The sequence below is a fragment of the Elaeis guineensis genome, chromosome 14 (genome assembly GCF_000442705.2).
Source record: "Elaeis guineensis isolate ETL-2024a chromosome 14, EG11, whole genome shotgun sequence".
NCBI lineage: Eukaryota > Viridiplantae > Streptophyta > Magnoliopsida > Arecales > Arecaceae > Elaeis > Elaeis guineensis.
In genome coordinates this window covers 48708340-48732423 of record NC_026006.2, presented here as the reverse complement: position 1 = coordinate 48732423, position 24084 = coordinate 48708340, and the positions used below count along the sequence as shown (strand labels likewise).

The 24084-nt window shown below is 35.7% G+C and overlaps 1 protein-coding gene across 1 annotated transcript; it reads right to left on the bottom strand.

The window, feature by feature from the left end:
* Positions 1–23: 23 nt before the first annotated feature.
* Positions 24–7445, bottom strand: LOC105057795 (glutamine synthetase leaf isozyme, chloroplastic). The gene is made up of 14 exons (XM_073248417.1): positions 7305–7445; positions 5937–6218; positions 5595–5634; positions 5356–5459; positions 5209–5257; positions 4963–5069; positions 4684–4771; positions 4100–4228; positions 3611–3685; positions 1684–1737; positions 1545–1582; positions 694–853; positions 537–597; positions 24–395 (listed from the first exon to the last, which is right to left on the bottom strand). Exons 2-14 carry the CDS (start codon positions 6194–6196, stop codon positions 256–258), a joined length of 1305 nt encoding a protein of 434 aa, XP_073104518.1. The 5' UTR covers positions 6197–6218; positions 7305–7445; the 3' UTR covers positions 24–255.
* Positions 7446–24084: the final 16639 nt, after the last annotated feature.

Below are 24084 nucleotides of genomic sequence, written 5' to 3'. Positions count from 1 at the left end.
CCACCACAGGGACAAAAGGAACATCGGAAGAAATTCTCCAATTGGCAGTATAGAACTTGCTGACAATTTATATTCTGTCTTGAAATTCAAAAAGAAAAGAGAAGGCCAAATTATTAAAAAATTACTGAACCAACCAAACAAAGGAAAAGAAAAATGAGACTATAAATATGTCAGAGAACATCAATAGAGGTGGTATCAACTGTGGATGGACGGATAATTTTTGCTTCATTCCCCCCTCCAAACCACTTTCAGGCTTCAAACCTGTAACTGCAACTTCTTAGCAGCTAGAGCCTCAGATTCAAGAGTTGGCTCCCACAGAATTGTTGTTTCTGCCAGCATAGAGGTCACCACATATGGGTCCATGTTTGAAGCTGGTCGACGATCTTCCAAGTAGCCTAAACAAAATACAGAAACGGTGGACTAAGATGTCACCATTGCAACCACATTCAGAATTTCTATGTTGCAGCAACAGCTAGATTTTGCATCAATAGCAGCTGCTTCGAGTACTTGTGCAAATATTTTAGACAGAAACACACCTTTGCCTCGTCTCTCAGTTTCACGTCCGACACGAATAGAGCAGCCACGATTGGCCACACCCTGTTGGTAAGAGGGACATACATAATAATAATAAATTCACTAAGACATCGGGAATTTAGAAGTATACGACAAAGTAGTAATTTTACCAATGCTTACCCAAGAGAAGGTGTTTATGTTGGCTGTCTCATGCTTCCCTGTCAACCTCCGCTCATTTCCTTCCCCATATGCACTAATGTGTTCCTTGTGCCGGAGAGAGAGGTTGAGAACTGCCTTCTTTATTACTTCATAACCACCATCTTCTCGCATCCTCTTAGTGCTACACAGACAGTGCAAAAATTTGATGTCGTTTGTAAACTTCATGTAAACAATTTTAACAACTCATATAAATCTGATAAGGACTAACATGTATGCAGGTTTCTCTGTCTGTCACTAAGAAAATTTCTCACAAAAATTGATCATAAAAGATGTAAAAGTCTTTTTTCCATGAAGACCAAAGCATTATTGGACTCGGCTGTAGTGCTATTACATGTTGGAAAACCTTTTCTTGATTAGGACTATGCCATTAATTAATTGAAGAGAAGAAAGGTTTTTATTGTTTGAGACATTATTTAGAAATCTTGAAGTTGAGGAAATCCAAAGCCTGCTAAACTTTCCACATTCAAACTTATTAAATAAGAGAATAGTACTTGATTTTTGAAATCTTTGTTTTTGTATTGTATTTTATCAACTAGTATTTCTCTTTTATTTCTCTCTGAAATTTATTAGTGTTACTTAGATAAAACATATTATTATATTATCTTTTCCCTTTTGCTCTAATAAAAAACACACGTATACAAGCAAGCATGCTGATATTTATTGTGAATTAGATAAAATATGCCCATTTTCCAAAGCATAATTCAGCTCAACTATCTTTATTTGAAACACATTAAGATCATGGTTGCATAAAAAGTTCCATGACTTAAAACATGTTATATGAAGAAAAATAATTGACATCATAACAGTAGTACCTGAAATTGGTATGACATCCTGCACCATTCCAGTCACCCTAGCCAGATAAAGTCACAGATTATTTTTCTAATTTTTAAATTTCACAGTTCTATAAATGCCTTAAGCACATGTATTGTATATAAATGGCAGTGCAAATACCTCTATTGGTTTTGGATCAAGGGAGAGCACCACGCCTGCTTGTTCAGTGATTCTCTGAAAGGTGAACAAAATATAATTATTGACCCACAATAAATTGTATATAAGACATATTGTACATTATGCTCTTATTCATATATTACAATATTTGAACAAAATTATGTTCTGGACTTATAGAAAACAAGTCTAATCTATCCTTTTGGAATGTTAGATATTTTAATCATAAATACTAATTTGCATATTGCAAGATACTCAAGTGTGTCTCAGCCTCTCAGGATTCTATACTTCTGTTTCACCAACTAGAAGAGCCTTTTAGATTTTGTACTCATATAGCAGTACCTCTATTAATTAGCATTATTGGAACCCATATATTGAAACATCAGATAATATCTCAAGGATCCAACAAGCTGTTTTACAGATTTCTGGAGAGCAAAATGACTATAATCCTTCAAATTCACATCTGTGAATCAACTGACAGGAGTGATTTGAGAGGCACTGGTCTAGAAACAGGGAAATCTCTGTTATTGGGGTCTATGTTATTCCTAGAGTACCAACACTAAGGCAGCAGTTTCCTAGAAAGTGGAATTGATCAGAGGATTATTCCTAGAGCTATAGTATCTATGCGGAAGCTGTTGGATGAATGAAACCTAAAAATATTCTAGAAATGGCATTCCAAAACTTTTTAGGTATGATATACTAAAAGCACAAGATCTAAAATATTAAAATATTCAAACAAAAGATGCGCCAACTATCATCATATGGAAGAGAAGAAACTGAATTTTCCTTTTAGCAATGGTGCAGAGTGTGTGCGAACTTTGGAGGGCTTCACAGAAGAAAGGCAAAAGAATCTGTCTTATAAATGACAAACTCGATGACTTAAGTCATTGAAATTTGAAACCTGTGCCAGATGATGAAATTAGCAATTTGGCATAGGCAGGGCCAGATGTAAGATCAGAAATTATCAAGAATCTAGTCAGCTGGCTATCTCAGGATTCAATTTGTGTTGGTTTTATCTGATGAGTTGCAGACTGTCAAAGAAGTGATGTCATGCACCAACAATAACAATGGCATGTCTTTCTGGATGATATGTGATTATATATTAGTAAATTTGAAGCTAAATAATAAGAGCATTAACCAAGAGAGGAATTCTGTGCCTGTTAATACAACCAACAAACTTTAATCCCTTCCCTCAGGCCAACAATGTACATATTTACCAAGTTTGGTTGCTAGGACTGCAAGGATGTGGGGACAACATCTGGAAAGAGGAATCACCATAAAAACCATTTTTTTAAGAAAAAGGAATGCTGTAGCCCACCTTTTTAGAAAAGCTTATTTTTCTTGGGAAAGACTGGGTAGTTGGTCCACTGGGTCTTGATCACTAAGAATGTCAGATATGCTCCAGAATTTATATTTGAAGTTATTCTATCCAGTAGACACATTAAAATATATGAAAAAACTTGCTTAAGTTTGAAATATTCTTCTTTCAGGTTTGAAAGAATGCAATTGATTGGAGGAAGTTTGATTTTGAGGGAGATTTGAGATAGATAACCATCTGTCATTATCTTCCTGATTTTAGTCATAGGACCACAAGTTGATCAGAGGAAGGGGTGATTTTGAGGCTTCCAAGTTTTATCATGAATATATTTGCAAATGACTACCATTATTTTAATTTTTTTTCATGGTTCCTATACATTATTGGTTGTTGGACATGAGATTTCATAGAGATAAAACACTGAGAAATACATTAAATTCTATGAATTATTTTATGTTTACAAGGAACAAACATCTAAATCTGCTTCACTACTACTTTTTTCCTCTCTTTATTGACCATGGAGTGTATTAGTTATTGAAAAGTTAACCATCAGAAATCATTCAGCTTTATTCTTTTACTCGCTCGCCTGTATGGTTAAAAATACATCACAGCAATTACCTCTAGAATGTATCTAGAACACCATATATGGTCTCCTGATTCGATCCCCACACTTGGTCCAACTTGATACTCCCACTGGAAAAATGATTTAAAGTGGTCAGAATGGCAAGATTATTGAAAAGGTCCATTAAAAAAAACAGATAGATTGAGAAAGAGAGAGCAGACTAGCATTAAACTTCAGATCCTTCTTCTCTCTAACAATCTATACCTATTTAAGTGCATACAAGCATATGTGATATGATTGAATCTGTGCACTAAATTCATATGCAGAAATAGAGACTTATAACACATATGCATATATCATCTGTCAAATGATGTTTAGACAAAGTTTATGGACTTTATGGACATATTTTTTATAAAGAAAATTGTTATAACCTAAAAAGAGGTGTTATAATAAAGGAAAAAGGAGGAAAAACAGAGTGAAAAGGGGAAAAAAAGCACAGGAGAAGGCATCCATGAATGCAAAAAAAGAAGAGCATACAGTAGTACCTGGCCAGGCATAACCTCCCCATTAGTACCACTGATGTTGATTCCGGCATATAAGCAAGCTTTATAATGAGCATCTGATATGTCACGCCCGAATGACTTGTCTGCCCCAGCCGCACAGTAGTAGGGGCCCTGAAATAATTGAAAGATGATATGATTATGAATCATGAATTTATTTCTGGTTCTTTTCAGTCAAGTTGTGACATTAGAGCTTCCGTTTGCTATTTCTCAAAGAAAATAGCCCAATATCTACTGTGCTTTCAAATATGGTGAAATACGTATCATGCAACATATATTGAACCAATCATAATTCTTAAGAAAGATTACCAATTAGAGTTAAAGGCCTGCAGCAATAACTATAATATAACAAACAAAACATATCCCACCGATTGTAGTTCTCTCCAAATACCACTTCTTTGGTTCCTGTTTTATATCTTCTATTAAGGATTAAGGCAACCCTTTCTATATTTCTTTTCTCCACTGCTTATCTAGTTCTCTTTGGTCATCAGCCTCTAGTTTGAGCCTCTCAGACAAGCTTGAGTTGTGACAACTAGCAAATATGTCTGAAGAGAGAAAAACAGGATTACCTGGGGACCTGGATATCCTCCCACAGGCCAGCCTAGAGGCCACTTCACATTTGGTTGGAGCAAGGTATACTCTTGCTCTATCCCATACCTGTGAGCATTTTATTTAGTGAAAGTCATATTAAAGTATTTATGCATCGAACACATTTTTTTTGGAAAAAAAAAGAAGTTGTTGAGAAGGTGAATGAGCACATGAAATGCAAAACATATAATTGTTGACATGAAAATATGTGAATCCTTATACATATCCATGTGTATAAATTTTCAATGTGTGAAACTTACCAAGGGACTTCATCAATGACCTTTTTCTCACTGAAGATCTGAGCAGCTCTGTAACGTTTGTTGGTAGGAATGGGTGCTCCACTTGGTGTATAACAATCACATATTACCTTCAGAAGATTTATGACATTATTCACAAGCTAGTATAGAAACTTGATGTTTGAAAGAGTTTCTTGTTTGAAATTATAGATGATGCTCATTTTAATCTCCATTTTGTATAGACATCATGTATAACTTTCAGGAACTAACCAAGATGTTGTTGCCTCCTCGAAATGGATCTCTAAAAATAGCTTGGGGGCTGCAAGCACAAGTAGTAGTTTAGGATGGGGAAAAATGGAGAGGCTCATCTTAAAGAACTTAATAAAGAGCTATAAGACATCTGTAAATCTGTCTCACTATAAAATGACTTCACTATCTTCTCCAGGAGCTTGCCCAGTGCTTGATCCATCATAATTCCACTTTGGTAGCTCTGATGGGTGTTCCACAGGCCTGGGAATTGTCTGAAATTTATATAAGATGAATAATAGTTGTTAGCAACAAAAAGAGATCGAATACATTCCCTATGTTTTATAACCTTCCTCGGTTCCTCCAAATAAATGAAAACGCCAAGTCAGGATACCATTTCACAAACATACCCGTGGTTTGCTTCGGATGTCAATGCCTGTTCCTCCAATCCTAGTTAAAACATAGGAATAAATAAAATAAAAACTATATTCATATTTCGAAACAATATAAATACAAGGCCAATATTTATCTTTACTCTAAGGTACCATGTCTCTTGCTTTAGTTGCATTGGGTTGCAAAGAACATGATACACATACTAGAAAGAAGAACACCAATTTATTCAGTAAGTTCTTTTTTTCTAAATGATGTCTTCTCCTAGTGCGTTAGCATCATTTTTAATCTGGTCATAATTTTCACTTATGATTATCTGAATCTACTGGAAGGAGCAAAGGAAAAATGTTGTTGTTACATACCAGATGTACTCGGCGATAATTTTGTCAGTAAATGGGGTGATGTCCATGTTAAGCAGGTTCTCCAACCTTGACACAGTACCATTGTTGTCATACTTCAGAGCAAGCACCTTGAAGGTAGAGGTGCTCTTCTTAGTCTTAGGCCTTTGAGAATTTAACAGAAGAGAATTCCATGACTTTGTGGTGATGATGGGCCGAGCTTGAATAGAGTTGCTTGTCATTCCCATTTGACATTGCATTGAAGGAACCAGCATACGGGCCATCTTCTCCTCCTACCTCCCCCAACTCTATGATGTAAAGTAGATTTAAGTAAAAGATAAGACCCCAGTAGGAAAGCATGGCAGTTTTTATTATCTCAAAGTATAAGAATGAGTATGAAATCCCCTGCATACACATACCAGTTTTGTGTTTCCTAACTAATTTCATGACAGGGACTACTTTTTTCAGATTCATCATACCCATCATGAAATATTCTCAAACTCCAAAAAGTATCACACATTAATTCACAAAATCAAACCCATATTCATGGGATGAGGTTTGCTGCTTTAGGTTTTGACCAGGTCACTGATAAAACATTAATACTTAGCATCTTCTACTCTTTTAGAATGGAGCTAAAAATAACTGGAGACGTATAAATTCCTTTATATGCTTCAAAGCATCAGACATACACTAAAATCCCTTTTCTTTTTTTTTCTGAATACACTAAAAATAAGAAAAGAGGAAAAAAAGATGAAAATAAAGAGGAGATTGTTCTTTCTACAGGACTACCGCAACGTAACAAGCACATAAAAGGGCGTGAGTTTTCTCCCTCCTTTGTTCCTTTTTCTTTTTTAAAGAAAAGAGAAAAACACTCATCAAAGAATTATTAATCTTCTCAACAAACCATTTCTTCTCCATTAATTCCACGACTAAATGGAACTCATATATACAACACCCACTTTTAATGTCTACCAAACCGGAAGCCCGATCAAAAAACAAACAGCTCAATAAGTAGTGTCCACTAAATCAAGAATCACGGAACTTTTACAAAGCACACTAGTTTGTAGCCAACAATCCCAGCGTAGCCCCATTGAAATGGGATCCAACCTACCCCTTAAGGTTTGTAACAAGTTGGAGTTGGTTCTTATTTTCAGATAGAGAACAAGAGAAAGGATGAATCACCCTTCCAACATTCACCAAACATATATCAAATGACTAGAAAAATGAAAAACAAGACTTGGAAATAAAAGCATCACAGGTATCATGGTAACAATGAGGCCATGAATTCAATCAAAAAAAAAAAAAAAAACAATGAAGCCATGAACTCATCGTGGCCAATCTCCAAGTAACGCATTCTACGTTAAATGAAAATGAGAGAGGCGGAATGCTTACCAGAGGATAGGGAAGTATGGAGAAGTGGCAAGGGGCTACAAGAAGGAAGAAGATGAGAGGAACAGAAAGGCTTTTCTGTTATGAAAGGGGTCAAGTTCTATTTTTGGGAGGGAGAGAAACGTGAGCAGGCTAACAGTTTATAATGGGCCAAATGACGTGTACAAGCATTGAATAAAAAAAGGTGGTGGCTTTTGCTTAGCAGATAGGGTTGGCCTTGGGTGGAGGAAAATTGCCCTTGGGGGCTGGCAGAGGCATTGGGCTAGGATAAGGGCCATAAGGCTCTCCCTCCGTCCTCTGCATCTCCATTTCAAACATAAAATGTGGTTGACCAAAGTTATTTTTAATAGAAAAACATGATGACAGCATAGATTAGTTGGATATTATTAAATACATTTGTCACGCTAATTTAAAAAGGATGACATCTGTATGTGATAGGCCTTATGTTGTGTATGCATTGTAGCTTAACGGACTCGTTTGATTCATGGGAAGAGTTAAAGAAAACTATTGCCAATGGAAAAATAAAGGAGCATCTTTTATTTAGTTAGTTTTTTTCAAAGAAGAGAGATTAAAATATGGTATTTATATAAAACTAATTTTTTTATAATTCATAAAAATAAAAAATCTACATGCGATATGATTTTAGATTTTCTATATATCATGGAAACAGAGATTTTTTTTTATCTAAAAATATCTTTAAAGCCATAAATAGAATAGGGTGAAAGCATATTTTTTTTTTGATGCAAGCAAAGGTTGAAAGCAACCATCCATGATTTATTGTATCTATGATATTAAAACGATACAGCTATTTGTTAGCTTTTGTGGATGGATTGGACTTTGGAAAGCCCATTCGCGTATGCAAATGGGACTTTCCCCTATCAGGTCGCCCATGAATTCCATCAAAATCCGAATATCAGAGATGATCTGATGGTAGAAAACGTGCTCTCCGTAGACAAACCCTTTGTAGGTGGTGGGGCTCATGCTAGAAGAAATTATTTCTCCCTAACGTATCTAAACCTCTGAGAGTCTGAAGGTCAATGGTCATTCAAAGATATTATTTACAAATTACCAGTGGTAGTGTGGCTACGGCTCGTTGGCACTGACATTGAGGAACTCTTTGTTGAATTCAGTATACGCTATTTTATCCTTAAGAACCTGAAAGAGTTTTATGATGTCTAATTTCAACTTTTCCCTATAAATTGCTGTCTAGCTTCCAAGGAGAAAGATTGCCCTCTTCACTTCAAAGTCTTCTATGGGGAGGTTGCTTTCCATATGAAAGATCTATTGTTTCTTTTCTTCCAGATCAACCACATCAAGACCGTGAGAAAATAATCCCATTTGTTCAGTTTTGCAGCATGTTTCCTTGTTCTCCGAGAGCACCACATCTTTGTCAATATGAGTGACATTACCGGTAAATAGGCAAATGTCTCTGGATTTGCTATCATATTATCCTTGTAGTACAAGTATAGGTGATGAATATGTGATCCACACAGTGTGCATGCTAGCGAGTGACACCAATTTCTCTTCTTCAAGTATATGTTCCCCATTTCTCAGTTAGAATGTGATACTTTGAAAAAACCATTCTTTTGCTGCTTCAACACTTCTCCAGATAGCTAGAAAAACATCTGTGGTTTGATGTGGAGGTAAGACTGGGAGTGGACTTTTTATAGTAGATATTCTAAATAAGCTTCCTCCATTGTTCATTGGAGTACCTCCACCAATGCTTCATTAGCATATATTTGTTGAATAAACATAAATTAATTATGCCAAGCCCTCCACATGCTGACCAGTTGGCTAGGCAGTGACCCCTTTTGCAATTTTTATCCCCTCGCCATAAGAAATCTCTTCTTTTACTCTCAATTCTTTGAATTACTTCAATTGGTAGTAGTAGCGAGGACATCCAATATGAAGGAGTGGAACCAAGCAAGACATTAACTAATGCAATTCTTCCTGACATTGATAATAACTTACCTTTCCACCCTCTAATTCTTTTCTTAATCTTATCCTCCAAGAACCGCCAATCAGACTTTTTCAGTTTTTAATAGTGGAGTGGGAAGCCTAGGTATTTGATTGGGAGTTTTGCTAGTTGACATCCCATCAGATCTGCAAATCATTTACTTTGTTCTTCTTGTAGTCCCATTGCAATGAGTGAGGTTTTGTCAAAAAAAATTTTCATACCTATTAGGAGCTCAAAGCTATATAGAATGAATTTGAGATTGTTAGCACTGAATTTGGAGGCGTTGTAGAAGAGGAGGGTGTCATCCACATATTGTAAGCATTGGATCTTTGTCATGAAGTCCTCGGTTCCAATTTCTTGAATTAATCCGTTAGAGGATGCCTTCTCCATCATGCATGCTAGAATATCTACTACGATGATAAATAGAAGAGGGAACAAAGGATCCCCTTGCTTGAGACCTTTATGTATTTGAAACCATTTGGTTGGCTCGCCATTAATTAAGATGACCAATTCTTGATTGAAGGATGCTTTTGATCCAAGAAGTCTAACGTTGTCCGAAACCATGGGTCTGTAGAAGAGATATAAGGAAGTTCTAGTAAATGCTATCAAAAGCCTTCTCATAATCAAACTTATACATTAGACCTTTGGGCTTCTTCTTCTTATATTGGTTCAAAATTTTGGCAGCCACTAGATAACTATCACAGATATTCCTTCCCTTTATGAATGCAGTTTGTGGTTGTGAGATGAGAGCATCTATATGTTTGGCAAGTCTGAAACTCTAGACCTTCTGTTAATGTAGCTTAAATTTTGGATATTTTTTATGGGCTCGAACTATGATCCGATCCGAAAAGCCCGCGTTGTGACCTGAATGAAATTTTTTGGGAGGTCTGTGGTGGTAGCAGAGGGCATGGGCCGATAGGGTTTGGGAAATCAAATTGCGGCTAGGGTTTGGAGAATTCTGAATGATTGTATCTCTCTTTTCATCATAGTGAAATTTTTTTCTCGTGTCTTGTCCGTGGACGTAGGCTTTTCAACCGAACCACGTAAATCCTGTGTTTATTTTTTCTTTTCTTCTCTATTTTGTATGATTGTACTTATCTGTGTGTGTCCTATATTTGTGCTTGCTGTAACACCTTCGTTAGAATTTTTATGATGCCATTAGTAAGACTAATTGGCTTGTAATCTCTAACGGAGAGAGGTTGTCTTCCTTCTTTGGGATGAGAGCTATGTGAGAGTATTGAGCCTTGAAATGTCTATTGATCCATTGTGGATAACTTTGAAGAAGTTGTAGAGATCTGGTTTTAGTAGCTCCCAAAAATTTTGGTAGAAGCTGTTTGCAAAACCATCAAGATCGGGTGCCGTATCCTTTGCCAGCCCAAATACTGCTTATTTGATCTCATCCTCTGTAAATGGATCTTCGAGGCATGAAAGGTCTATTCTATTTTGGTCGAAGAGTGAATCCTAGTCCGTCTCAATGGTAAAGCACTGGCTTGGTCCAAAAAGGTTCTTGTAGAAATTTAAAAAGTATCTTGAATCAGGTGTGGATTAGTGATGCTTGTCCTGTTGTGGACAATGCTTCCGATGTTGTTCTTTCACCTTCATGCACTTGCCACTGCATAAAAAAAATTTGAATTGTTGTCTCCATGTTGTAGCCAGTTTACTCTCGATCGTTGTTTCTAGAGTAGCTCTTCCTGCTTTAGAATTTCTTCAAGTTATTTTTTGAGTTCTTTTCTGAGTTGTAGGTCATCATTTTCCAAGTTCTTCTATTCCTCCTCCTAGTCTAGCTTTGTTAGTTCCTCTCTGATCTGCTCTTTCCTTCTTATTATGTTGCCATTGTGTTGTATATAACCATGCTTTCATCTTTGAGCAGAGGAAGCTGAGTTTTCTGACAAGATTTGTTGCTGCATCATCTGAATGAAGAGCCTTGGTCCAGCATTATTTAATGAGATTATAGATATTGGCCTTTTAGCAAGCCTCAAAGAGAAACTCACACATAAGAAAAAATTAAAAAGAAGCAAAGGGACAAAATATTGAAATAGCAATGTTTCAATTCACCGATCCCTCATACACATGCATATTTATAGTTGTTTAACAGACATAATTAGTATCCCATTAAAAGGACACAATTAGCATCCTTTAAAAGACACATCCCATCAAACAAATCTTTACATCTAATGGATATTTCAGATATTTTCTGAGACCAAAATAATGGATGCAATTCTTCTCAACGAATATGACTATTCATGAATAGTTCAGTAGACAACGTATTCCCCCTTAAACTTGTTCATAGAGAACTTACTCCAAGCTTTATTCTTAATTTCTTAAAATCCTCAAGTTAAAGTGGCTTTGTAAAGATATCTGCAATTTGATTTTTTGATTTACAGAATTCATCTTAATGACTTTATCCTTAACTTGTTGCCAAATAAAATGATACCTTGTATCTATATGCTTGCTTCTTCTTCTAAATAACAATTAAGAATGCTAACTTGATATCCATTTGATATGTGTTCTAACTATGTTGTACTGTAAGAGAAAAAATTATCTCTATTATGTCAAAACGAGTGACTAGTGCCAGTACCTTATCATAGTCAAATCTCTTCTTCTGTTTGTATCCTTTTGCAATAAGCTTTGCCTTATACTTAACAATTATGCCATCCGAAGTTTGCTTAATTTTATATATCCACTTCATGCCAATAGTATTCTGGCCTTCAGGTAGGGTAGTCAATTCTCAGATTTTATTTCTCATAATAGTCTTAATTTCTTCATCTATGGCTGCTTTCTGTGTTTCACTTTGCAAGACTTTTGTGATAGTTAGTGACTCTTAGTTGGAAAATAAATATTACATACTGACACTATGAGTTTCCTTTGTCTCTTCATAGATTTCATCCAAACTCTTCATTTTCATCGGACTTATGCTTGTACTTGATCGAATGTCCTTGATGGTGAAGAAGATAAATTTCTAGATGGTGAAGGTGGAGTAGATGCAGAATGAATTAGAGAACGAACTAGTTGATTATTTGGTATATATATGTTTTCCTTAACATCAATGACTTTATCCATGAGTCTTTTACTTTATCCTTCTTGTGTGCTCTAATTCTATGAAGCATTCTTGTCAAAAATTACATCTCGACTAATCACCATCCTTCCTATTACTACATTATAGAGTTTGTAAGCTTTTGATTGCTCGCTATATCCGATGAAGATGTTCTTCTCATCTCGAATATCTAACTTATTTCTTTTCTCTTTATCCAAATATCTTAAGATGACTGACACTTGATTTATGTCCACGCCATACTTCTTGTAGGGCCATATACTTGAGACATTTGGTTGGACTTCTATTAATAAATTGGCTGCACACACAACCGATTCTTCCCAAAATAACTTTGACAGTCCTTTCTTGTTGAGCATATATACATACTTCTTGTTATATTCAAGATAGTCCAGTTTTTTCATTCTATGATACCATTTTGTTGGGGAGAGCATGCTGCTATAAATTATTGATGAATTTTCTCTTCATTGCAATAATTTTTGAAAATATTTGAGGTGTATTCTCCATCTCTATCTGATCTTAATACCTTCAATTTATGACCACTCTCCCTTTCTATCATAGCCTTAAATTCTTTGAAAATAGAAAATGCAGCAAACTTTTCTTGAAGGAAATAAACCCTTGGTTTCCTAATGTAGTCATCTATGAATGTAATGAAATATTTATTACCTCCATATGACTCTAGCATAGGTTCACAAATATCTGTGTGTACCAACTTCAAAAATATTGAGGCATGCCATGTCTTGCCATTTTTAAAAGAAAGCTGAGACAATTTACCAATTATATATCCTTCACATATTTACTTTGGATAGTTCATTAATTTTGGGACCTTTTTACCATTCCATTAATAAACAAAGATTTTAGTCCATCAAACTTTAAGTGCCCATACCACAAATGCTAAAGCCATGTATTGTCTTGTAAATATGCTTGAAAGCATCTCTCGATCTTTGTTTTTATGTTGATAGGAAATATTCGATTCTTCTATATCTGAACCTTGGTGATCAACTTTTCATTCTTATTGCTTAAAGTCAATGTAGAGTCCATGTGGATGATGTAGCCCTTTTCTAACAATTGTCCAATGCTAAGGATATTGGTCTTTAATTCTGGTATATAGTATGCATTGGAGATATACTCATGTGAGCTATTCTACAAGTGGATCATAATCTTTTCTTTTTCGTTCACAAGAACTTCAGAAGAGTCACCAAACTTAACATTTCCATGCACATCATCATCTATTTTCATGAATAGCTCTGTTTTGCCACACATATGGTTTGTTGCGCTTAAATCAAAGAAACATATGTTTGAAGCATCTTTGCAATCTTCTTGACAAACAAGTAGGAGAGTTAGCTCTCCTTCCACAATGCTATTAATGGAGTTAATTTTTTTCTTAGACCTTTTTATTCGAACATTGTCTGCTATAATGCCCATATCTTTTGTAATCATAACACTAAATATTAGACTTATAAGTATCACGTTGATTAAAGTTTTCTTCATGATGGTATTCTCCTTTTGTAGACTTGCAACCTCCGTTGGTAGTATAGTATTTATGATCATTGCCTCTTTTTTTGTTGCTGTTGTCTTCTTTTTGTTTCTTACTCTTTTGTTCATTTAGCTTTAACTTTGTCTTCAGAACTTACTCTATTGACTCTATGTTAGGTTTCTTTGGCAACATTTGCTTATATACTTGGAAGGATCCTATTAATTGGTTGATAGAGAGGGATCCGATGTTCTTCGACTCCTCTATGGCAACAATAATATACTCAAACTTTGGAGATAATGAGCGCAAAATTTTGTTCCACAACTCGAATATCTTCAAGCATTTCATCATTTCTCTTCATTTGATTCATAATAACTAAAATCCGAGAAACACAATCTACAATACTTTCGGACTCCTTCATATGATGCCTTCAAATTTAGCTCGTAATGTCTGTAAGCGAATCTACTTCATACGCTCATCTCCTTTGAAGATGGTTGCAAAGATATCCCATGCTTCTTTATTCGATGCCGCTTCAGTAATTTCTTAAAGGAAGACTCCACCACTTGATAAAGGAAGAAGAATACCTTCTTATGCTTCTTTCTTACATCTCTTAACTTATTTTTTTGATTTGCAGAGCGGCTAATTTTTTTTTTGTAATGTGAGTTCATAATACTCATCATTGACGATCTTCCATAGATCTTAGGATTCAAACAATGTCTTTATTTGAAGAGACCAATTCTTACAATTCTCTTTTAAAAGTTTTGAAATTTGAGATTGGAAGAATAGTTGGCCATTTTTTTTTGATAGAATCTCCCCTTTGACCTTGGCTCTAATACCAAAATATTGGCCTTTTAGCAAGCCTCAAAGAGAGACACACAAGAAGAAATTAAAAAGGAGAAAGGGCACAAAGTGTTGAAATAACAATATTTCAATTCGTCATTTTGGTCTCCCATACACATGCATATTTGTAATTATTTAATAGATACAATTGACAACTCTTTAAAAGGATACAATTAGCATCCTTTTAAAAGACAAATCCTAATATCCTATCAAACACATCTTTACATCCAATGGACATTTCACATACTTCCTATGAGACCAAAATAATGGATGGAATTCTTCTCACTGGACATAACTATTCATGAATAGGTTTAGTAACCAACAATAGAATCTTGGGGTGGTAAGCCAAAAACTTTCAAAGAGGAAAGATGTTTTTGCTTGCCGTTTTGTGCTTCCTTTTAGCAGCAGTCCGTGGTGGTCAGACATGATTTTGTTTAGAGGTATGAGCATAGAAAGAGGTTGATAAGTTGACCAATCCATTGAGACTAGGCAGTGGTCTAACTTCGCCAAGGTTGGTACGTCACAATGGTTTGATCAGGCATATCTTCACTAAGAGAGTTTGATTTCTAGAAGTTGAAGATGATCTATGAGAGCATTGAATTGGCAAGATGCCGTTACCTCTTTAGATGGCCCTTTCTTTTCATGGGAGAATCTCGTGAGATTAAAATCTCCTACAAGAATCCATTGACTATTTCAAATTTGTGAAACTATCATGAGTTCTTTGATGAACTCAGTCCTTAAGCTTTTATTTGCAGGTCCATAAACATTTGTTACCAGTGTACTTGCTGAGGAGTTTGATGCCGTCAGAGAGAAGCAAACACTTAGTGAGAAGTTACCTTGGTGAACAAACTTCCTTTCATTTCAAGGGAGTCCCAGGAAGTAAGAATTCCACCTGAGGAGCACTTTGCATACATGGTGAACCAACTGTCAAATTTTGACCAATAAAATGACTTGATAATCCCTGCAATAGTTGAATCTAGTTTCATTTTCTGAAGATGTACTATCTTACTGCTCCAATGGGATATGATTTCATGAGTTGCTCTTGCATTTTTGTTTTTTCCCTAGCCCTTTAACATTCCAGAATAATATTTCCATGTTGCCTTGTGACATTGCAAAGATATTTACATCTAGAAGCTAACAATGGTGTAACTGAGATACTATTCCATTGTAGTATGTGATACAAAAGAAGGATTACACCATGTTTGAGAAAAGAACCAATTAGGTCTCTAGCCTGATTGAGACCCATGGTTAGATGGTTGCACGTGTATCTTGAACCCCAAAAGTCTGTTGTCCGCATACTAACATCCAAAAGGCTGCAGTCGTGATGCATTGGTGTAGGGACTGAGCTAATGCTGAAGGTGAGGGCATGCTACAGTGGAGAAGTTCGGCTTCTTTGAGTTTGGCTACTATTTAATCCTTTGAACCTGTGAATAAAAGGCCACATTGCTTGCCAAGGGATTTTATCTCTGCAGCTATGAGAGAATTTAGAAATAAGATATTCTATGGAAGCTATTTTGATTCATCTAAGTTGAGGATTGTGAGTTTCTTTGTCCAGAGTCTGGCATTTCTTTTGAAGCTAGAGGGTGTTTAGTATCCTACTTGGAGGTCGTGAGTCGATTGGAGGTGCAGGTGATAATTATTGGAGAAGCTAACCTTGTTAGGCAATAATTATTTTTCTAGGTCTGCATGGATTTTTTTTAAATAGTTGGTAAACTGGAACGACTTGAGTATCCAGGTAGATGCTGAAAAATGTTTTTTTTTTTTTGAGACTGCATGAGTCCCATCTCATTACTGGGTGCAAGAGGTTTATAGATAGGTGGCAGTAGAGCGGTAGGTAGACATTGGCTGGGATTGTTGTTCAAATTTGGTGCTAAGAAACTCAGGCTAAGAACATGGGTGATGGTTGTGAGCAAAGGCTCCAGAAGGGTGGGTGGACTGAGCATAAGTGGGTGTGGTTTTAGGCCAGGATATATCAGAGCAAGAGATGGACCCGAAGGAGCAACTAGGTGGAGCTTCGAAGCAGATGGATCAGACTCGGTTGAATGGACTTGGCTTCACCCACCTCTGCCCCGGTTGCGTCGGTTTCTGAGGAGAGGCCGTTGTCATTCTAGTTGAGGTGGTGATAAGTAGAAGGTGATCTTCTGGCTGGACCATTCCAAAATCCCCAATTCTCTCCCTCTCCGCCATCATGATGATCGTTGTGAGATGCTAATGAGGAATCATCGTATCTGGGCTCTTACTCAGAGACAAAGTGAATCAAGATGGAAGCTTGATATGTGTATGGTCCTACCATTATCTAGATGGTTTCTGATGTTTTTTGCCACTGCTTTACAAAAAAATATAATGTTGAATCCTGTTAAATCCTCCCATCTAAGACTCGAGTGACTCGCTCTATGAGGAGATCCAAAGCTCGAGATAATTGTGGCCACTGTTCCACCATCCAGCAGATTAAAGGCAGGTTTTTAGAGTTGCATAAACTTTGAACTTCAGATCATGAGGAACACCACCTCAGAATTGGTTCCAATGGTTGGTGATGAGGCTAAAACCATCACCTCTAATGTGGCATTCTGCCATGAGGTTTTGAACTATTTGGTTATTTTGGCAAGATATGAAGAATTCATGCGGAGAGAGTTATCGAGTGGTTCAAGATCTGATTCTACGAGCTTTGTGTGCCAAGGTGCAAGAAACATCATCTATTTTTTGATCAATCTTCCAAAAGATTCCAGATGTGCCGTTTGAATCAAGTAGTTGGATATTTCAGTCATTTCAACTATGAAGGGTAGGAAGACCTTGGGTGTGTTAGCCCGATTTGGGGTGTGTTAGCCCGAGGGGGGTGTCCACTTTGGTTGGATATAGGTACTAATTTGGTTTGCTGTGTTGGAGGTTGGGAGGGGTCGAACTTGCAATCACCGGAGTGACCAAATTTATAGCATTTGTAGCATCGGATGGGGTTATGGCAAGCTACCCTTTGAGGTGATCTAGGTCTCCACAGTGGTAGCAAGAGCCTCTTATGAAAGGGTTGGGAGGGATGGTGGGGTTTTGGTAGGTTTGTTGAGTAGGTGCAATGGTGTTTGGTTTGCCGGATATGTTGGAAAGGGTTCTCCCCACCGCTGCAGTAGAGTAAGATGAAAGGGGGTGACCATACCGGAGTACTTCAGTATACGAGCCCTCTAATGTATTAGGTTTTTGCCATCCTAATTTGCTAACTTTCACTTCTGATGCCCGGCACCACCACCAGGCATTTGGGATATTTTGTGTATGAGATTGACGTTTCTGTTGTGGACGGTGTGAAGATACAGTAGTCCATACCTATTTTTCAGATGGCAATGGTGGTTTGATGAAGTGCATGGCATGAGGCGGACAGTGGCTAGCAGGTGGTTTGGGCGTAGGGAGATGGGGTGGGTGAGGGCTGTCTATCTTGGATTTGTATTATAGTTGGTGGGGAGAACTTACTCTTGGAATATGTCAATGAAGGTGGGGGTGGTTATTGGTGGGGAGAGAAGAGTCTCTCTCAATCATCGGAGCTTCTCCCTCTAAACGTCTCTTCTTGGGTTTATAAATTTTTTGAAGAACAAATATTTGTACGATAAGAGAAAATATTCGTTGCAACGATGATATCACATCCAATTTGTCACAACTCAATAAAAACATCTGTATTTCATCGAGTGTCGTGTATTTCACCGATTACTGTAAATGTTGCCCCACACTAGCTATTAAATTCCAACTTTTGACAAATTTAATATGGTATCACCGTTACAACAAATATCTTCTCATATAATAGGCATATTATGCATCTTTTTTAAAAAATAGATATTAAACGAAATATAAGATACTCAAGAACGTGTCATTTTTTCATAAAAAGTCAAATATATCAAAATCATTTTTTCGGTTGCAAGCAATCATGAATTGGAATGCTAAGATGTCTGCATGGCTTTCCTCCGTCAGACCATACTGTCTCTTGTGGATTTCATTGGGCATGCATTAACTTATTCAAGGTATCCAATTGGCTATATCTCTGAGTCCCTCCAATTACGTATAGAATATTACTGCTACTTTGGCAAAGATGCGGGGACAATGTCCTCCCACGAATGATGTAGGATATTTTGGGTTTTATTATGAAGTGCATGGGCACCAAATAATGAGCTTTTGGAGCCATCAAAACATATAATGGAATATGTTCCTAAAACCCTAGGAGGGACTTCATTTTTTTTTTTTTGTTTATTTATTTATTTATTGATTTATTTTTTGGGGGTTTGATCGCCATTTAGAATGTGCAGCCTGCAAGTGGTGTAGGATATTTGGGAGACCATTATTTTTACGTATCTGACACACTCACAACGTGGTTTGAATCAAAGTTGTTGGGAAATTTATGCCACCAGAAACCTAAAAAAAGTAGTATTTGTGAAATTTAGGAAGGATAACACTTGATGTCCACCATTGAGTGGTGTAGGATATTTGGGGCATCATTGTTGATTGTAAAAGCATAAAAGTTATGAAGTGCGGCTATGAAAAATGATGAACTTTTGGGGACCACGAGAACATATGCAGATATTCAAATTGTGAGTCTCAATTCTACATTGCATGACTTTGTGGTTTATAAACTGCATAAGCTAGTGCTGCAACTAGGATGGCAATTGGGTTGGATCAGATACAAACCAGATCAAAATCTATCATTTACTAAATGAATCAAAAATTCTGAATCAAACTTGGTCTTTCTATTAAAGAGAATATAGCCCATATAACTTCTTTTTTTGGTTAGAAAAATGAGAGTTGGAGGGGGGCAATCCGATGCATCTACCTCTCCTGAGCGTGACCATAGGGCCTCAGCCTCCACTGGAGAATGTTCAATTCAGGATCGAGTTTGGGTATATAGGCGGCCTCCTCCCCACCATATGGACGAATCCAATTGGTGAGTACGTCATTCTAGTATCACCGAGGATTAATGAATCAGATACCACTTCCAGATGCTGTGTTCGGGCCACCAAGATACGCTCCATTCGTAATTCTGGCATTTAATCGAAGCTCGGTGTCCGTCGTGACTCAAATCCGAGCCACTTCATTGGAAGCAAATGGCTCGTTCCATTGGAACCCATATAACTTATTTGATAAGAAAGCCAAATGGGTCAAACAAATTAAATGAGTCTTAAATAACTAGAACAGGTAATAGGTCAGTACTTTAAACCTCAATATAGGGGTGGTAATTGGATCGATCAGATCAAAAATTTATCCAGTAAAATCTGACTTATTTATTAAATGGATCAAATACTCAAATCTAAATCCAAACTATTTATTAAATAAGAAACCAGACATGACTCGTATAACCCATCTATTAAACAGGACAAGTCATGTTAAATGGATTAAACATATTAAATGGATCGGATTGAACAAGAACAGATTAAACATGCTTTTAAATAGGTTAAACATATTTTAAACAGTTTAAATAGATTGGATATTATAATCCGATCTAATTATTAAATGGGTTAAAATGGGTTAAAAGAGTTAAAGGTCTAAATCTAAATCTATTCCATATAATAAATGGATCTAGATAGATTGACCTATTTATATTGAACCCAGACCGACTTAAAGCAGATTGTTTATGGATTGGATGAATGGATCAGATCATAAATTGCCATCCTTATCTGAACATGACCTCTTTAATATATATGTTAAATAAGATCAACATATTTTTTTGGCTAGTACCTTTTTGGGCCAAATTTGAATGAATCAGATTGATAAGTAGGGACATAAACTTCCACCCCTAGTTGGAAGTGGGTTCAACCAGGACCAACATGGTTTAACATGAGCCTTTCTTAATTTAAATCTGAGTTTATAATTATCTTCAAATCTGTCCTTGTTAATTTATGGATACCTAAGTTTAATATGTTAGACTTGATATTTGAATTAATTTTTGTATGACATGAACAAGCTTGACTACATCCAATCAAGTTAAAACTTATTTTTGACGATTCTTTTTTTTTTTTAGCGTAGAGTGATATTTCAACTTCTTTATTAGTCTCATAAAAATAAGCCAAGATTAACCCACTTGTTTGCATGGTTGCTTCATAGATGAATATTTAATATCATGAAATTTATGATCAAAAGTATTCTCAAAAAAAAAAAAAAAAACCATGACCAAAAGGGGGGAAATATCATGTGATGATTTTAGACAATAGTTTAATAGATCTAATCTTTTAATATCCTCATTGTTGTGACAATGCTACAAAGAGACAAAGCACGCTGACCTTTTAATATTTTTATTATTTGCAAAGCCTTCAAGTAATCCTAGAATTTCAAATGCCAGCTTACTTAGAAACTCTAAATTTAGTATTTGGTACACCAGTTTTTGGTAAATAGTTTTTTAAAATATTAAATTATAGGAAAATATTGAAATTGATATTTTCTTAGCCAAACATGAGATGTGACCTTAAGAAGTTGACTTGTTATTGTCACTCCCTAAAATCATCACCTAGCTTGATCATATAATATGGCCGCATGAATCTTAGAGCATCATCCTAGAGATGATCATGCAAGACCTATAGAATATATAAAGTCTCCAATAAAACTAGAATGTATTTCAATTAATAAATGAACAAATATGTCAACTTAATAGATTCATCATAGTCCGATAAACTTGTTCCATTATAATTATTCAAATATTCATCAATATCAAAAATTAAACTAATTAATAAATTAATAGCTCTGGTACTCAAACTTTATGTCCAACTCGACTAATGCTACACGTCCTATGACTCTAAAAGAAAAAAAAAATTGAAGGTGTGAACTTTACAATTCAGTAAGAATCCCATCACACTTACACGAATATAATAATATAATTTAAAAATAATGAGTGAGCAGTATCAAAAAAATCATAAATCATAAAATCTCAAGTCACGTATCCAATATAACTCAGTAGTTACATAAATATATATCACAAATTATGTATTATCATAAATCAATCATAAATATCATCAGTAGGTTTCTATGACTTAGCATTTATATTTTGTTAATATATTTTAGATCAATGGTTATATTTCAATTTGGACTAACCACGATCATGGTTCAGTCAGTGACTGACAAACCATGAACTATGCTTCAGCCTATGGTGGTAAACTATAATATCCGCATTTCGATCTGTAGTGGTCAACCAAGATATATTACTCCAATTCACAGTGGTAAACTAAGATATCTATACTTCGGCTCATGGTGACAAACCAGAATATTTGTGCTTTGATCTATAATAACAAATCAAGATGTCATGATTTAGCTAATGACTAGCAATTCAAGATGTCACAATATAACTCGTGACCTACAATCCATATCATGGCTAGTCTAAATCCTCTCATACAATCAATAAGTTTGCATTCCATTTAATAATTTGTATTTCATATCTTGCTCAATTTCAAAACATCAAATATCATATTTTCAACAATCAAACTGGTCAACATATGATATATATATATATATATATATATATATATATATATATATATATATATATATATATATATATATATATAATATATATATATATATATATATATATATATATATATATGTATGTATGTATGTATGTATGTAAATGTGTGTGTGTGTGTATATGTATATGTATATATGTGTGTGTGTAATAAAGAATTATATATCCAACATAAAGCCAAAAAAAATCATCATGCATCGTACAAGACATATATATAGATAATCATATAAAGGGGTCCTTACCATAGTAATCAATTAATCTCTCGACCAACAAACTCGAGGTCAAATATTCCACTCGACATTTTATACAGACAATTACACCTCTACATAATCAAAGTCAATATAATAATCATATGTTATCCTAGTGCTGGAAAAATTAAGATCGATGATCGTAACATTATAAGTCTAAGACCCTTCTGAGGGCCAACCAATTAACTAGGTTTAGTCTAGATTCTAGATCCTCCACTAATCCATAGAGTATCTAGAGAGATAAAGAAAGAAAGTAGAAGAGAGGAAAAGGAAAGAGCAATTTATCATTATTTATTACTATTATCATTTATTTTTTCTCTTTTTCTCCTCTCTCTCTCTCTCTCTCATTTTTTTTCTTTCTTCTTCATGATAATAGGAGAAGAGGAGATCTTAGGCCAGCCATCTTCCATGGCCAAAGCCTTTGATGATAATGACTAGACAGCTCTGGTAGTGGTGGCTCCAGTCCTCAGCAACCAAAACATGACCACATCTAGCGACGATGGCTGATCCAGCAAAAAAGAATGAAAAGAAGAAATAGGAAAGGTTCAGTCCACCATAAAATCCGACGGTCGATGGCTCAATCCGGCCATCAAAGGCTTCCTAGGGTTCGAAAAAGAAAAGGTGAAGAGGAATAAGAGATCAAGTATCTTAACTTCCGTGATCAATCAATGGTGGCACACTGAAAATGCTTATGGAAAACCCAATAAATGTCACGATATCATCGATGATTTGATTGAAGATTTGCATGACACGTGGAGGAAGATGGGAGAGAATATATAGATTGGAGTTCTAGGATTTTCACTGAAGTTTAATTTGTCCTATAACTCTCCTTTCCATCGTAATCAGGGAAAATAAAGACTCCGATCGGAAGTCTTCCTTCGATTGGAGTCTTCCTCCCTACCATATGCATCACACGTGAATGGCCCAAAAAGGGCCCATCTAGGTTGGGTTAATCTGGGTTCAAGGTCAGTCGAGTGGGCTAGGCCTGGTTCTATATGGATTGGAGTCTTACAATCATAAAGTTATTTTTGAAAATAATTTACATTAATAATGCTTAATGGTTCTTGTTCCAATAAATCACAAGTTTGTGGGTTTATATATTAGATTTCTCCTAGTAATTTATGATAAGGTTTATATGTAATATCAAAATATGATATAAGAGTTGTATTAGAATTGGAGCTGGAAATAGATGGCCCCTCCTTATTTTACCAAGAAAAAGAAAAAAAACAAGGTCCTACTTTCATGCCAAGTAATCCACACCATAATTGTTAATTATACAAGTCTCACTTGCTGACTTTTAAAGTGGCATGTTGCTAAAGTGTTAATATTGATAATTGTTTTTATTAATGACCCTTCCCCCACCCCCTTCCTCCAATTCGAGTCGATGGTCCAAGAGCTTTTCTTACATTGAGTCTCCTCTCGCTCAATTGGTGTGTCTCTCTCCCCCCTCTCTCCCTCTCTCTTACCCCTTCCTCCTCCCTCTCCTTTTCTCTCCCACCCTCTCTCTCTTTATTTTGATATGCCTCAAAATAATGATTGATGCATAATGTATTAGAAAAATATATATTTCTAATCTTATAATGATATTACTAATAATTATTATTTGAATATGATTTATGATGCAAAAAGCTATGGTGGCAAGTCTGAATAAAAGCAACGCCCAATCTAAAAAAAAGAAGTATGCTTCAAGTTCAAGGAGAGGCAAAGTACCTTCCATTAGCTTAAAGAATATAGTCAATGA